General features: G+C 45.7%; 1 protein-coding gene across 1 annotated transcript; it reads right to left on the reverse strand.

The window, feature by feature from the left end:
- Positions 1–1,931: 1,931 nt before the first annotated feature.
- On the reverse strand, positions 1,932–3,635 carry LOC101766414. Its single transcript, XM_004973611.3, has one exon. It carries the CDS (start codon positions 3,490–3,492, stop codon positions 2,281–2,283), a length of 1,212 nt encoding a protein of 403 aa, XP_004973668.1. The 5' UTR covers positions 3,493–3,635; the 3' UTR covers positions 1,932–2,280.
- Positions 3,636–17,483: the final 13,848 nt, after the last annotated feature.

A 17,483-nucleotide genomic window follows, 5' to 3' on the forward strand; every position in this document is an offset into this window, starting at 1 on the left:
CTCTGCTTTAAGTACCGCACCTCCTGACTCCCACAGTTCAAATTCGTAGAACCTCTCCCTAGCCCCCAGGTCTCGACTCCCGACCAATGCTCGCAGCGAAGTACTGGGAACCCCAGCAGCCAGCGTGCATGCATGTCACCCTCTCGGCCGGCCCCTCCCCTGCTTCCATCAAAGCCGATGGTGACAGCTTTGGAGGAGAACTAGGGCCTCCTCCTATCTACATGACATAACACTTCCAGTAATCTAACTTTTAACATATAGCTCATAATATGAATAATCATATAGCTTATAATATAAATAACTTTACACGTTATCTTGTACAATTTTAAGGTAGCTATTTTCTCTTCTACTAAAATAGGAGAAATATTTTATAAGCCAGCTCATACGTAATCATGGGAGGAGGCACAGGTGGCGGAGCACGCGCAGGCTTTGCCAGCCATTTCGAATCCAACCAACGGTCGGGATGCGACGACGCGCAGGCACGGCCCGAGGAGACCGGTGGCGCAGGCAGCAGGACGCCGCCAGGACCACCCGGCACGCCGGACACGCGCGCTCGGCCACCGGGTCACGCGTCGCTGTTCCGCCACGGGCCGCGGCTCCGCTTTCCGATACGCCGCGCGGCACAGGGCAAGGGCCGGGCGCACGCCGCCGCATTGAATCGAGAGGGCGCGCCGGCGCAACCGCCCAACCTGTCTCAGCCTCTCAGGAGTCAGGAGTGGAGTGGGAACGCGCTGCGCCCTGGCGCCCTGCACGAGCGCAGCCGCCAGCCGCACAGGAGGCGGCAGCGGCAGGCGGGCAGTGCCAGTGCAGGCGCGCGCGTAGCCTCCTCCTTCCAAACAGCCCCTAAGTGAACAAGGGCCTAGTGTCCAAACAGAGAACAGATGCGAGGCGCAGAGCATGCCGCCGCGGCCCGCACGGCGACGGAACAAGGCTGCTCTTTTTCCTAGCCCTTGTTCACTTTACTCCCAACTCCCAACTTTAACACTATGCAAAAAGAAGATTCCCCATCACATCAAACTTGCGGTACATGTATGGAGTACTAAATGTAGATAAAATTAAAAACTAATTGCACAGTTTTGTTGTACTTTGCGAGACGAATCTTTTGAGCCTAATTAGTCAATATTTGGACAATAATTCACAAATACAAACGAAACGCTACAGTGTGCTACAGTGCTGTGGCACCTCCCAATTTGGCTAAGGGGGTGTTTGGGAGGAGGGGGCTAAATTTTAGCCCCCGTCACATCGAATGTTTGGACACTAATTAGGAGTATTAAACTTAGATTAATTACAAAACTAATTACACAACCCCTAGGCTAAATCGCGAGACGAATCTATTAAGTAAAAATCGGGGCTCGGGAGCACATTGTGTAGGGTAACTAGTAAAACAGACTGAATAAACTTTTTTTTGAAACTAAAGACTGAATAAACTCTGAACCCAAGAAGAAAAAACAAACAGAACAAAAAGGAACAGACTTGGTCGTCGTCTCGTCGAAGCATGCTAGGAAGATCCCTCGCCACAAAATTATACCAGTACGGCAGCTGCTACCTGGAATCTGACCGTTTGCTACTGGAAATGACTCGGCTCCTCAGATGAGATCTGGATAGGCGGCAGACATCGGCATCCACCTTGGCACCCAAAGAATCGACACAAAGTACCGTTTCCTTGTCTAAAGATCGGGAAAAAAAAACGAACCACTACTACCTCGGCTCTACTGTGTGCTCCCAACACAGGGCGGCTTTTCTCGTCCGGTCTGAAAACGAACACTTTTGTCTAAAATTCAAGCGAATCACGACAATATTTTAGTTTCGTTACCTCTTTTCGACTTCTCCTGGCAAGCATTTACCGATTCTGCATTATGCAGTGTCAGTGCACAATTAGGATGAAACTACTCACACGTCTGATAAAACTCTCCTCATAAATAATCTTACCAAAACAGTCAGTAATATACTCCATAAAACTTTTCATAAAACTCCATTGAGGCTGGCTATGCTGGCCTTAGCGAGACACGAAGAAATGGCTTGCGCCGTCAAATGTAGCCGTTAGTACTGCTCACTTCCAAGCATTTAATTACACCTCCGCATAGACACGATCATGGGGTTAACTTTTTCGTACAGTTTTTACTACTTGATTAAAGTACAAGTATTCTTTCCTTGTATAGTGAAAAAGTCAATAAAAAATCTGAATGGGGCATTTTTGAAAGGGATGAAGAAAAATGGTGGCGGCAGGTGCCTCTCCGGCGGCAGCTGATGCGGCCGTGCCAGAGCCGCGGCGAGGCCGGGTCAGGGGCGCCGCGCCACCGACCGCGCGAGCCGCTCGACCTTCACGGCGATCTCCGGAGGAATCTGCACGGCGGGGCGTGGCCGCTCCTTGCACCGGCGGAGGTCGAGCCCGAGCGCGTCCGACACGTCCTCGGAGCTCCACCCGGCGCGCCGGAGCGAGTCTGAGCACCGGTCGGCCTTGAGCAGCAGCGCGTCGAGCACGGCGTCGGGGTCGGCCTCGGGGGGCGCCGCCGCCTCCTCGCCGTCGAACATCCCGGAGGCCGCCACCTCCACCATCTCCGTCACCTCCGTGTCCCTCCACCCGCCCTGCCGCAGCACGGAGCCGAGCCGGTCCAGGTAGGTGTCGACCCAGTGCGGGGTCCTGGACCGCCTGGGCGGCGGCGGCGGGGACGCGCACCCGGAGGACAGCGACGACGCGGTGGAGGCCTCCGAGGAGGACGAGTCGCGGCGGCGCCGGTCGGACGCCGCGTCGCTCCAGAACTCGATCCAGCGCGGGGCCTTGCCGCCGCAGGCCGCGTCGAGGCTGCGGCGCGTGCACGGCGTCGCGGCGGGCGTCTCGCGGGACAACGGCAGCGGCGCCCGCGGGTCGAGCGTCGGCTGGAAGCAGGAGTCGCGGGTGAAGAAGTGGAGCACGTCGAGGCCGCAGCAGAGGACGCGGTCGTCGGTGACGAAGAACACCGGGTTGCCCGCCAGGCAGGGCCGGCAGGGGAGGAAGCACCGGTCGAAGAGCGGCACGAGCAGCGGCGCGCGGCGGATGGCGGAGCGCGCGAGCCGCAGCGCGCGGTCCGGGTCGGCGGGGCGCGGCCCCCAGCATCGCGGCCACAGCGCACCCCGCGCGATCTGGAGCGACGCCGCGGCGATGGGCAGGTCGAACGCGGACCGGAGCCCGGCGCGGGAGCGCCAGTCCGGGAACCCAGGCCCCGACGGCAGCCCCGCGGCGAGGACGGCGCGGAGGTCGGGCGGGAACGCGAACCCCATCTCGGCCTCGGCGCGCGCCAGCTCGAGCTCCGTGAGGCCCGGGAGCACGGCGACACCGGAGGCCCGGAGGTGGGCCAGCACCGCGGCCGCGACCGGGGCGAAGGAGTGCAGGCCGTGCCGCGGGGACGCCGACGCTGACGAGGGCCCCGCCGCGGCGCGCGTTGACAGGCGCCGAAGCCCCGCCGCGTGCGCCGCTGGTGTCAGGCCGGCCATCCGGCGGTCCACGTCCACCATTGCCACCGACCGGCCGCCGCCGAGCTTCTCTCTTTGCGGGTGCGGCCGCCGCCGCCGCCTTCCTAGGATGGAGGAGGCAGGCACGGAGCTGAGCTTGACAGCTGAGGTGTCTGCCTGCTTGGGTAACGGCCGGAGCGAGGGAATGAAGAGATGTGGCTAGAGGCCGGGTGGGAGGCGAGGAGGCGAGGTTATATAGGTGGGAGGCGGCCATCGCGTTGCCCGTCGGCGTCGCGTGGTGGGGAGGTGGCGGCACGGGGGAGGGCGGGCCCCGCGGCAGAGATCTCCGGGTCACCTAGGTGTGGTGCGCATCCGGCATCCGTCGCTCTTCAGTTGGCCGCCTTGGCGTCTCTCGCTTCATTTTTGTTCTCTCCGCCCTCGCTCGCAACGAAAGATGCTCGAAATTTGTCTCCGATCCGGTCACTTTCCGCAATTTTTGCTCTACTCGTTTGCATCGCGGTTACCGCCCCGAACCTGTTGCAGGCTTGCAGCGCGATGCGAAATGTGTTGATGGGTTCAGCTCCTAGCTAGGAAATTTGTTGGGGCTGGATCGGAGTTGAGGTTGAGCACATTTGCATGCTTCCCTGGGGCCTACTACGGCATATCCGCATGTGGTTGGCGCCTCCGGTAGAGCAGAGGCTCGTGCAGACAGAACCCGCCGCCGGCCTGAACGTGCCTGAGCGGCTCAGCCTTGGCAATGGCAAGGGAAATAGCCGTTGATGAGTTGGCTCTGGCTGGGATGTTTTCCTCCTGCACAACGGTTTGCAAAATTTTCAGGGCAAGTTTCTTTTCCATTGACGAAAAGATGCCTTTTGTTCAATGCTATCTGTACGGCCATGTGTGCAGTAGCTGATTTTTCAAAGGAAATCTAATGCCGATGGGAAAGATGAGGCGTGGTACTAATTTTAGACCGGTGGAGCCTTTAGAACTGGACCGGCATTAAACTTAGGACGAGAGTGGCCTACGACGACGCCAAAGAAACGCATGAATCCCCCAATTCCCAAGTGACGCAAAGTATGAGTTCTCTTCAAGACCGGCTGCTTTGTTTACATGGCTCCTCTTGTTTATAACAAAGGTACTCCCATATGTGGAGTCTCTTTGCGGCTGCTATTTTTATTTATACGTGTTGGGATCGATCCTCTTGTCTGTAACGGGTACAGTCTGCAATACTTTAGTTACCATCCTGCAGCGCACTAATCCTCGTTTTGCTTTCTGCCGGGGCTGTTTGGATACGAGGTGCTAAACTTTAACAGTGTCACATCGGATGTTCGGATGCTAATTAGGAGGAGTAAACATGAGCTAATTATAAAACTAATTGCAGAACCCTGTGCTAATTCGCTAGACGAATCTATTAAGCCTAATTAATCCATCATTAGCAAATGGTTACTGTAGCACCACATTGTCAAATCATAGACTAATTAGGTTTAATAGATTCGTCTCGCGAATTATACTCCATCTGTGTAATTAGTTTTGTAATTAGTCTATGTTTAATACTCCTAATTAGCATCCAAACATCCGATGTGACAGGTGTTAAACTTTAACAAGGTGTTCCCAAACACCCCCAAAAAAAAAACTCCTTTTGCGTGTATTTTAATTTTTATCACATCATCCCTTCGCTATTTGCGATGGTGTTCAACTGAATTTAGCAAGCCAGTGCCCAGTGCTGACACTCTCGTTCAAACGTGCCATGATCTCGAGCCATGTTTTCCGTCCTGGCACAGTAGTAGAGATTCATGTCAGACACCAGTGGGAAGCACCTACCTCTACATGAACGTTCGGCCTGGACAAGACCGACACCTTCCCGGGATAGCTTATCTTGAGAAAATTTGCAGCCTGGGATGGGACAAGGAGAAGATGCTCCATATGGTAACTGCGATATTTCGACAGAGCTTGCTGCATTGCTCTCTTTCTCTGATGCTGAAAGTCAGTGTCCGTCGTCGCCGCCGTCTGACTTTTGATGCTAATAATACAAGGTGTTGTTTCTCACGTTTTCTGCTGGTGTTATTGCTCTCTGCTCTCTCTGCTTGCCGTGGCTGTTCACATAGAACTGGAACAGTGATTTGGACTTCGTTGTCAAATGGAGGCACTTTTTTTTTTTGATTAGGAGCAAATGGAGACACTTGTTGATCTTGGAAATGAGGTAGTGTTGCTTCGTCAGTCTCTCCATCAGTGGATTATTCGTGTTGTTAGTTTGGTAGCTAGCTATAGTGCGTGCATGTAATGTTCACCTGCAGAACTTGACCCTTTCTCTAATTCTGTCTGTTAGGTTCCATTTGCTTATTTTTAAGCAAGTGTCACATCAATGTTTAGATACTAATTAGAAGTATTAAACGTAGACTATTTACACAATCCATTATATAAATAGAGGCTAAACGGCGAGACGAATCTATTAAGCCTAATTAGTCCATGATTTGACAATGTGTTGCTACAGTAAACATTTGCTAATGATGGATTAATTAGGCTTAATAGGTTCGTCTCGCTGTTTAGCCTCCACTTATGTAATGAGTTTTGTAAATAACCTACGTTTAATACTCCTAATTAGTATCTAAGTTTAATACTCCTAATTAGTATCTAAATATTGATATGACATTTGCTTAAAAATAAGCAAAGGGAATCAAACGCACCCTGATTAGTATCTAAATATTGATATGACATTTGCTTAAAAATAAGCAATCTAAATATTGATATGACATTTGCTTAAAAATAAGCAAAGGGAATTAAACGCACCTGAGTGAAGCTCAATCTACCGATGCATCGGCAGGACTGCATGCGGTTCCAAGCCCTTGTTCACTTCCTACAAAACTCCCAACTTTAGCACTATGCAAAAAGAAGATTCCCTATCACATCAAACTTGCGGTACATGCATGGAGTACTAAATGTAGACGAAATTAAAAACTAATTGCACAGTTTTATTGTACTTCGCGAGACGAATCTTTTGAGCCTAATTAGTCAATATTTGGACAATAATTCACAAATACAAACGAAACGCTACAGTATTGCTACAGTAATTTGGCACCTCCCAAATTTGCAAAGTAAACAAGGGCCAAGGCTCCCAAGTCCCAACGCTGCTGCTTTTGAGGTGCACGCACAGAACTACAGAAGGCCTTGTTGTGCTTCCATCCAACAAGTAATAGGAGTACGGAGTAGTACCGTAGTACGTGTTCAATCAGGTCACATCACTTCAGAAAGATTAGGGCTCAAGCTATAGGGGCAATTAGAGTGCCTTCCTACCATTGGGGGTCGGCTGGGCGTGCACAAAATCTAGGCATCTAGGTTACCACGCGTTAGTCCTAGGCTGCGCTGTTGGTTGACACGACTAGCTGTCACACTCTACACGAAAATCATTAAAGTAGGTCCTGTTTGATAGGCACGTTGGCTGCCAATTAAAAGAGTTATGTTAAAGTTTAACACCCTATTTTTTATAAACACATAGAGGAGATGTTAAAATTGGTTAAAATTGTTAAAAGTGCTCTTCCTCCCCACTTATTCCCTGGTTGCCCCCCTCTCTCCTCCTCTCTCTCCTACCCGCCTTCTGCGCATCCTCCCCTCCTGCATCTGTTCCGCATCCTCCCCTCCCACATCGCTTCCTCACCGCCCGCCGCCATCTCCTTCCGCCGGCCATCCATCCCGCCTGCAGGTCATCCCCTCCCGCCGGCCATCCATCCCGCTCGCAGGTCATCCCCTCCCACCATCCTCTCTCCCCGTTCTTTCCCTCCCGTCGCCTTCCCCTCCCCCCTTTCTTCCCCCCGCCGCCAACCCCGCCAGCAGGAACTCCCCTCCCGCCCTTCTTCGTTTCCTCCCTGTGCCGCCCCAGATCCACAGCATCCATGCCGCCAGTAGTGCATCGTGTTGTCCTGAACCCTTCCCCGGGGCTCATGGACGGCCACGCGACGATAGGTTGCAAGACCTTTTCTCCCACGCGGATCCACCTTTCCCCGCCGGCGGCTTCAACTTCTTCTCGCAGGCGAAATCTTCTAGAGCTCCTCGTGAGGGTTTGCAAGCCCTGGATCTCAACTCACAGGCCGAAGAATTCCCCGACCTCAACTCCTACTCCGAGATGCTTCGGGAAGAAGGAGCACCCCGGGGCTGCAGCGGCCGTACCCTCGACTTACGCGTGCCTCGCAATGGAGGAAGAGGAGGCAGCGGCAGCAGAGGAGGTGGTGGCGGCAGAGGTGGAGGCGGTAGCCAGGGAGGCGCTAGCAAAGTGTCGAGACAAGAGGCCGCTCGTGTCCATCTGAGTTTTTCTGCATCAAAATAAATGGATGCAAATAAATGGTGGGCGACTCTCAATAATAGCCAGTGAGAAGGATAAGAAAAGGATAATAGCCGGTGACATTAAGGACTTCTCTCTCCCCTCAACGTGGGAAGAAATTAAAATAGGAAATAATATTAACATAATTGGTAGTCTCTTTCCAATTGTATTGGGTATGGACTTCAAGTGCAAAGTGCTAATTTTCCTTGTTTTTTAATTCTGATTTTTTGCATATTCATTAGTCGTATTCAATATGGATCCTTTAAGTTAGTCTAGATTGTTGGATCTTCGTAAAATCCAATGGTGTATATTTTTTTATTTTATTAATGTAGGAATTTCTAGACCCTCTCGGCTAACGTGGTGGCTTCTTTTAAAATTTTAAAAATCCCTTAATAAGTACATTTAACTAATTATACTCAAAGAATGTTTCTTTATTTAAGAAATATGTTTCCCAATATCAAGGAAAATTCAAAAAACCATTTTCATTATTTTTATTTCAAAATTAGTTATTTATTAATCACATTTTGTACAAAACTCTTTAGGTTAGTCTACACTATTAGATCATTACAAAATCCAGTGATGTAACTTGTTTTCAATTGACCTGTTAATTTCTACACCCTCTCGGGTTTATGGTGAATCATCTTGAAGAAATCCCTTGGCAAGGAAAAAAATCACGGGATACCAAACAAATTACATTTGCATTGTATTTACCGATTCAGATAGAGTACATTCGTGTCGTTAGTGTTGGTCATGTTATGTGAACTTATTTTGTGTCCATCCTGAATCTTGTTTAGAGTTGGACTGTAACATGACCTTATTGTGTTATAGGACATACGCAGGTCACATGTTACGTGATCTTATTTTGTGTCCATCCTAGATCTTGTTAGAATCAAACATTAACTTCACCTTACTGCGTTATAGGGGTGTGCTTTTAAATATTATATTGTCAAATTTAGTGATCAGCAGTCCATTATCCAGGTGATAGATTTGTAGGCGGGGGAGATCATAAGATCAAGAACTCGAATGGTAACACAGGGGGCGCAAGGTTTAGACAGGCTCGGGCCTCCGAAAAGTAACACCCTATGTCCTGTGTTCTAGTGGATTGTATTGTTGGTATGGTATGCGGAGAGTTAACGTGCCCTTGGGGGCCGCCTTATATAGGCTGATGATCTAGGGTTAAAGTCGGAAAGGATCTAATCCTAGTCGGTTGTTACAAGGAAATCAATCCGAGTCGGTTTACAACAAGTATCCAGACTGAATTTATTCGCCTGGCCACCCAGATTGTGCTCCATGCGTCTTCATGCCTTGCCCCGCATGCCATGGTCGGGCGGAATCCACTTGTCAGGCTGGCCAGTATCCTAGTCGGTGGGGACTCGTGGGTACCCTTATCCCTCAAGCCCCCGAGCCATGTGGAGTCAAACAGGAGCCTGACGAATGTGCAACGAAGCTTGTAATGTACTCGGCCGAAGTTGCAGAGTCGTCATAGCGATGGAGAGGCTACGCGGTACTCAAAAAAGAAAGAAAAAATGAAGCTTCCATAGGTGTATGACCAAATACGCATGGCTACGCAACTACCAAGCTCCGGGATGTCTAACATCCTGTAGATTGAAGGGAAGCACATGAAGAGCATCACAAGATGCACTCCATATAAAGTAGACCTCGAGCATTGAAGCGATTAAAGTAATTGGTCCAATGGTCAAGAATGTGATGTATTGTTTTCGTCGTGAAAAGGATCCAAATATAGCGCCTAGCCCCCGAGCGTGAGGACTGGCGGAGCCAAGAAGACACGCTGATCTGAAGTAGGCGCCTAGCCCCCGAGCGCGAGGATCGGCGGAAATATAGATAGACACAACCATGTACATTTTTTACTACTTTAATATCTAAATTATTAATTGTATTAGCTATGAACTCTTTAAGTAGCTATTTTGCTTGCAGAAACCAACTGCTAATTTTTTAAATTCTGAATTTATGTATTTGCTAATCATATTCGATATAGCCATAGTAGATGCTGGCATTGGCAAATGGAGGCGACTATGTGGAGAGCCCTCTTCATTTAGTGGTAATCGGAGAGCCCCCGTATTCATCCATACCCTTCATGGGAACAGGCACGAGCTTCCTGCTGGATCGCGCACCCGCGATTCCTAGCGGAATGTGCGCCAGCTATGTACGCACCGAGCCAAAGTGCGCCAACGGCGCTGGAAATTTTGGCGCGAAGAAAAAGGGACGCAGAAAAACACATAGGCCCAGATAAAGTAAAAAAAATCCTGGATTTGGTGCATTCCCCGTCCGCTGCCGCTGGTGGAGCGTCAAAAACACATTCCAGTTCCAGGCATGAATCGAGATGAAAATGAGATAAAAATATAAGATGGAAAATAGAATGGAAAACAACTTGGAAATACAAGCCTATTCAAAAGGGAGAGTAAGCAGGTCCAGCTACGCATCCTTTAGAACGACACAACAGCTTCTTACAAAATTCCATCAGCTGTATAATCGAGATTTCAAAGTGAAACGAGTACATCCATCATATGATGACTAATACATATCTACATGTGCAGAATGTATCTCCCCACCAAAAAAAAACATGTTCCTCCCTGCGCCTCATATTTAGATCTCTATTCCTGAAAAGGATAACAAACAAAGTCATACTTACGAGCCCATTTTCAGAAGAGCAAAGAACAAAAAGTTACCCTCAATCTCATGTGAATATGTGATGAGTTACTTCCAGATTATTTTCCAAGTCATGTACAGTTACTTCATATGTCATGTGAATCAGTTACAAAATTACTTTGTATGTGTTCCAAATGAGTGACTAGTTACTTTCTACCTTAGTCAGGTCAAATAAAGTTATTTTCTACCTCAGTTAGGTCAAATAAAGTTACTTTCTACATCAAATTAGTTGAACACATGAAGCAGAGGTGAAAAACACAAGCTATATATATAGTAAAAATGTCATGTGCATGTAATGAAAATGTTTTTGAAGATACTATATCAAAGATATGGTGCCATAAAAAAAGAAAAATATGTGGTCATTAAAAGAAAAGTGTAATTGGCAGTGGCAATGGCAACTTCATTATATCATGATAAGAAAACCTGTATGAAAATAAGTTACTTTCTACTGTTTCAAATAAAATGATAAAATGACAAAAGTTACTTCACTAAGATCAGATAAGATATGTTCAGATTAGCTGAATGTGTGCATGTGATCATTTTATCTCAAGTAAACCACAACATTTTTTCCATCAGCATCAGAACTTGGAAAATTATCTAAAAACTAAAAATAGGGGTTGCATTACTAGTAAAACTGACCTAACAAAAACATGGAAGTATGAATTAGAAAAATTGTAGAGATCATGATTGGGAGGTGTGTCTGGTTGTGACATATTGTCTTAGCTGCACTTGGAAATGTTGCAAGGAGGGGGTTATGTGTTTCAACCAGGGGCAAAATGTTACTACCTATCGAATGTCAATAGATGTCTAGTTATTTCCAAATCAGGGGAATGTTACTTCCTATATAAATGTAAACAATAATTAGTTATTTCCTATGCACTTTAAACTAAGGAAAGTTACTTCCTATCTAATTTGAATATATGACTAGTTACTTCCTGGACGTTCCAAATCAGTGGCGAAGTACTTCCTATCTCATGGGGATAAATTAGTTAATATCTTGAACATCAATGATAAGTTACTTCCTATCCCATATTTGTAGTAGCACATTACTTGTTATCTTAAAATGAAAACCAACATCAATATGCAACAATATAGGTCAAATAAAGTAAGCATGGTTAAAAGATCATGTGCAAGCATTATAATATGGGCGTTCACTGAGAGTTAAACAGCAGATGCATTAGTAGCAGAGTAACATACCAAAATGCTATGAGTATCAACATGGTATAATTGCAGGGATCATGGTCAGATGATGTATGTGCCAAGCACTGATTGATGATAGAAATAGCTGTTGTGATATGCTTTAAACGTAGAAAGGGAGTTGATGAAGCCTTTTGACAATAGGATTGAATTAGCATCACCTAGGAAAAAGGCCACAAAGCAAGCTGATAAAGATATATCACCATAGTTTGTGAATGAAAGGCATCTAAATTAGTACTTGATTTATCAGATAAAACATCAAAAAATGATCTACTAATATGATATAGAAAAGATCATGCACTCAGGGAGCTTATCTAAAGCAAAACAATAACATTATGCTTAAGCATTTCAATGATGGTAAAACTTGTACACAAAGACTGAACATAAAAAATCTCATAATCCTACTCCATCTTTTAAAACCAAAAAGAAATTCAGCATTTTGCCAATTACTAAATGTGTACAATTCTAATAAAACTGATAAACTATGAAACTACAACAGGCAAGCATAGCAAGAGAAAGAATTTCAAGAAAAAAAAACCTAGTTACTTCCTTTGAGTTTCAAACCAGGCTAGTTCCTACTTCCTATATGGTGTAAATAGATGGCTAACTACTTCCTATGTGTTTCAAATCACTGGCTAGTTACTACCAATATAATGTCTACCAAGATTAGTTACTTCCTATGTGTCTCAAATCAAAGGTCAGGTTACTTCCTATTTTAGGTGGTTAAGTGATTAGTTACTTTTAATCTCATGTAAACCAATGATTAGATACTTCATCGTTCACATAAAAATAATGACAAGTCTATGAGTTCCTAGTTCTTTTCTCATGCAAACATCAAACTGTTGTGTTAACATCATAAAGACAGGTGCCCAAATATAATGAATGGCACATATGAAATAAAATAAAGAGATAAGTTACTTTATATGCAATGTAAAATTAATGTAAGTTACATCCTAAAATAGTGTGTAGTGACAAAGTTACTGAGTGTGAACATCATTATCATATCATTATCCTACCTTCAAAAGTGCTACCATGTGATTAGCACATAATTCAGAGCTGTGGTCACTAAAAAAACAAGAATGTTCTTGTGACTTGTGAGCTGATGGATTCGTCCCATAAACAACACATAAACATGAACCAGTAAAGTACTAACGAGTAGGATCAAATTTGCGAAAAAAAATATCGCATGATTTTTGATGATATTAAAGAACAAGGTCAAGAACAAGAAAGGGGTCCGGACAGAATTTAGGTCGCCCGCTAACAGAATGGCCGACACCTTGTTAAAGGAAAAACCATGCTACGCTGCATAGTCGACGGCGCTGCCACGATTTGACTCACGAAGAGCGGTGGGGAAAAGGTTTAGAACACAGGGTAGCAGATCTGTGTGCACCCTCACCTCAATTTAGAACCTTGCATCGCCCCACTCCGTTTGTCGAGCATACGTGGCGGTGACCTCCCCTCCATTGCCGGCACTGCCAGACTCACCTAGCCTTCCCTATGCTCGCCGCGCGTCACGGTGAAAATATTCCGAGGGCAATAAGCGTGGGAGGAACGTCTCTTATTGCCCTAGGGGTTCGTGTTATATGGGCGTCAAAGATCCTAACACATGGAATACAATAGTTTGTTATAGACCTTGGAGTCTACAGCAAGTACAAGCTAACAAAGTACTAGCCATATCTGTCAAGAATAGATCTTCTCCAAATATATTTACAACTCTATCTCTAACACCTTCTCTCAATCTAACCTGTCTAAGTTTAGATTGCTCTTGAAGTTTTCTAGTTGTCGAACAGAAAGGGGTTAGTAAACCCATCTGCAACTTGATCTCCAGAGGGAACATAATCAATTTCCAATAGTTTCTCAATAACTCATTCTCTGACAAAGTGATAATCAACCTCTATGTGTTTTGTTCTTGCATGAAACATAGGGTTTGCAGATAAATACTTTGCTACTATATTGTCACCCCACAACTTAGCAGCTCTTGGACTTGGGACTCCCAATTCTCGCAATAATGTTTGTATCCACATAATCTCTGCTGTTGCATTAGCAGAAGCTTTATATTCTGACTTCGTGCTAGATCTTGACACCATTGGTTGCTTCCTAGCACTCCAGGAGACTAAATTTGTCCCCAAAAATATAGCAAATCCTCCTGTACATTTTCTATCATCAACACAACCTGCCCAGTCTGCATCTGAAAAACCACTAACAAGTGTAGAGGCTGACTTAGTAATCCTAAGACCAAGCCGCACATAATACATGACATATCTCAAGATTCTTTTTACTGCTGCCCAATGAACAATGGTAGGTGCATGCAAGAACTGACATACTTTATTAACTGAGAATGCAATATTTGGTCTAGTCATAGTCAAATACCGTAAAGCTCCAACAATACTTTTATACTGTGTAACATCACTAGAACCAAGTAAAGAACCTTCTTCTATGGTCAATTTCTCACTAGTTGACATGGGAGTATTAACAGGTTTACAATCTGCCATACCAACTCTTTTTAACAAATCTGAAGTATACTTCTCCTAAGTTAAGAGTGTACATCACATACCTTTGCAACTTCAATTCCTAAGAAATAATATAGATCACCCAAATCTTTAAGTGCAAAGTCTTGATTTAAGTCCCTAAGCAATGCTGAAACAGCCTTGGATGATGAACTCGCCACAATTATGTCATCCACATAGATAAGTAGAAAAATAATAACATCTCCTTTGCTATAAAAGAATAATGAAGTATCTGCTTTGGATGACTTAAAACCAAGATCACATAATTTTGTACTTAGCCTTGAATACCATGCTCTTGGTGCCTGTTTGAGACCATATAAAGCTTTGTCAAGCTTGCACACATAACCTAGAAAGGATGAGTCCTCATAAGCAGGAGGATGTCTCATGTAGACATTTTCTTCTAGAAAACTATGAAGAAAGGCATTCTGTACATCTAGCTGACGTAAACACCACCCTCGAGAGACAGCAATAGATAGAATAATCCTAATAGTAGCAACCTTTACAACTGGACTAAACGTGTCTTCATAATCTATGCCGTAATGTTGCTTAAAACCTTTTGCAACTAGGCGAGCCTTATGTCTATCCAAACTTCCATATGCTTTTCTCTTGACTTTGTAGACTCATTTGCAATCAATAATATTTGTTCCTTTTTGAGGTGGTACTAGGTGCCAAGTTTTATTTTTCATCAACGCTGTGTATTCAACATCCATTGCGTCTTTCCAATTTTTACTATTCAAGGCTTCATATAAACTTTGTGGTTCTCCTGTAGATGTGAAGAAACCATATGTAATAGTTCCATCAGTATATACCTTGGGTTTTTTTATCCGACTTTGCGAATGTGTCTTTGGTTTGTCTGCAGCAGGAGGAGCTTGATGCACAAGTTCTGTTGGCGCCACATCTAGAGCATCAGCCCCGGGCGCCACATCTTCTGCAGTAGAGTAAGGCAGCGCAGCAGATCCCGTAGGCGATGTCGTAGAAGCACAGCCTGGATCCCACGCATGAGCTCGCGGAGTGGGCAGCATGCATTGCTGCCCGGTTCGCCAGGCGTGTGCATGGGAGCCATACGCCGCACAGACGCTGGAGGGGATCTGCTGCCGCCTGCAGCGTGCAATCCCGGGGAGGGTTCGCCCTGGATTTCAGCACCCGAAACCTCTCCGTGTTCAGCATGAGCAGCTGGATTGCTACGTGCACCTCCAGCTGGCAGTACCTATTCCTGATTTTCAACAATAGTTTCACTAGAGATATTAGTTAAATTAGGACTATTAGTCATACTGGAACCCAAAGTTTGATCACTCCAATGCTAGCTGGTCTAGAATTTATCAAGTTAGATGGGAGAAGGGAAATTTCTGCTCGTAATTGGGCTCTTGCTTTGGGGTTAAGGTGAGAGAACGGAAACACTGTTTCATCAAAAACGACATCACATGAGATAACACACGTCCAGATGAAATTTCAGGACACTTAAATCCCTTATGTAGACTACTATACCAATAAAAGCACACTGCTTCGAGCGAAATTGAAGCTTGTGTGAATTATATGGTCGTAGGTTGGGATAGCAAGCACAACCAAAAATCCGTAGAGAGGAGTAATTAGGTTTCTGATGAAAAAGAAGTTCAAAGGGAGTGGAATTTGAATGACTTTACTAGGAACCTGATTAATCAGATATGTGGCTGCAAGAAAGGCTCCATCCCAATATTTTAGGGGTATAGAGGCATGAGCAAGCAAAGCTAGGCCAACTTCAACTATATGATAATGTTTCCGCTCGGCTGCACCGTTTTGTTGATGAGCGTGAGGAAAAGAAACTAAATGAGCTATCCCCACTTTATTAAAAAAAGGAATTGAGTTTTTGATATTCTCCTTCCCAGTTGGTCTGAACAGATACGATCTTACGATTAAATTATCGTTTAGCAAAGCTTTGGAACTCATGAAATTTTTTAAAAACTTCAGACTGAAAATGAAGAACATAGATCCACGTGAATTTTCTATGATCATTAATAAATCTAACACAATATTTCTTTCTCCCAACTGAGTCTGGTGCTGGACCCCAGACATTTGTAAACACAAGTTCCAAAGTATACTTTGATACACTGGAAGACTTAGCATAAGGCAACTGATGACTCTTTGCTTTCTGACTAGCATCACAAATAGACTCACTTTTAGACTCGACTAAACAAGGAAGATTATTGTTACTAATGACTTTATCAACAATAGATGAAGACGGATGACCTAGACGACTATGCCACCTTGCAAACGTGGGCTTGGTGGCTTATTTAGATGGAGGCGAAGAAGGAAGTGGATACAGTTCCTTGTGACACCTCACTCTAAGTAGATTATTCTTCGTGTCCTGATCCTTGATTAAAAAGAAATTTGGGTGAACTTCAAGGAAGGCAGAATTATCAAAAACTAGACGATGTATGGACACAAGATTTTTTGAAGCTTCAAGAGCATAAAGAACACTATTAAGATGCAGATCACAACTAGGGGTTTTAACAGTGGAATGACCAATATGACTAATGTCCATACCTGCTCCGCTGGCTGTATGAATCCGATCTCCTCCATTGTACTTGTCACGAACTGTGAGTTTGTCCAGATCACCAGTCACGTAGTTTGTAGCTCCTATGTCAACATACTAGTTGGAATCTACTCCATAAGATCCTGTTGCGGTAACTACAAGTTTTTGATCAGGAACAAAATTTTCATCAAACCTATGCCAACAGTCAACCGCTATGTGTCCCCTCTTGAAACACACTTGGTAGACATGCCTCTTGTTGTTGTTGTTGCTGTTGTTGTAGCTTCCTGCATTGTTGTTGTAGCGCTGGTTTGAACCAATAGGGCCGCGTCCACGCCTTCGACCACGAGGGCTGGGAGGTCCATGCCCAGGGGCACACCTGCGGCCACCACGTGGGCCATGGTTTGCACCCCCTTTTCCTGCGTGGCTCACCATGTTTGTGGATGATCCTGATTGACCACCATCTTGCATCAGCTCTAGTCTTGTCTTGAAGGTGAGCATCTGGGCATACAGCTCACCCAGGGAGATAGCACCGATTCTAGCCACCACTGCTGACACCAACGAATTGAACTCATAGTCCAAACCCGTCAGTATATACTCCACCAATTCTTCATCATCAAGTTCTCTTCCAGCAGCTGCCATCTCTTCGACGTAGGCCTTCATCTTTGTGAAGTACTCAGCAACCGTCATGGACCCCTTTTTGGTGGTCGACAGTTGAAGCCGCGTGTTCACTGCTCGTGCACACGTCTGGGAGGACAAGATCTCTTGGATCACCCCCCATACCTTGGCAATGGTCTTCTTGGATGCCACTTGAGATAGCACTGTAACACCCTAGTCCCAAATATAGTTTAGTCCTACTTGCACA

Source organism: Setaria italica, chromosome VI, assembly GCF_000263155.2.
Source record: "Setaria italica strain Yugu1 chromosome VI, Setaria_italica_v2.0, whole genome shotgun sequence".
Classification (NCBI taxonomy): Eukaryota; Viridiplantae; Streptophyta; class Magnoliopsida; order Poales; family Poaceae; genus Setaria; species Setaria italica.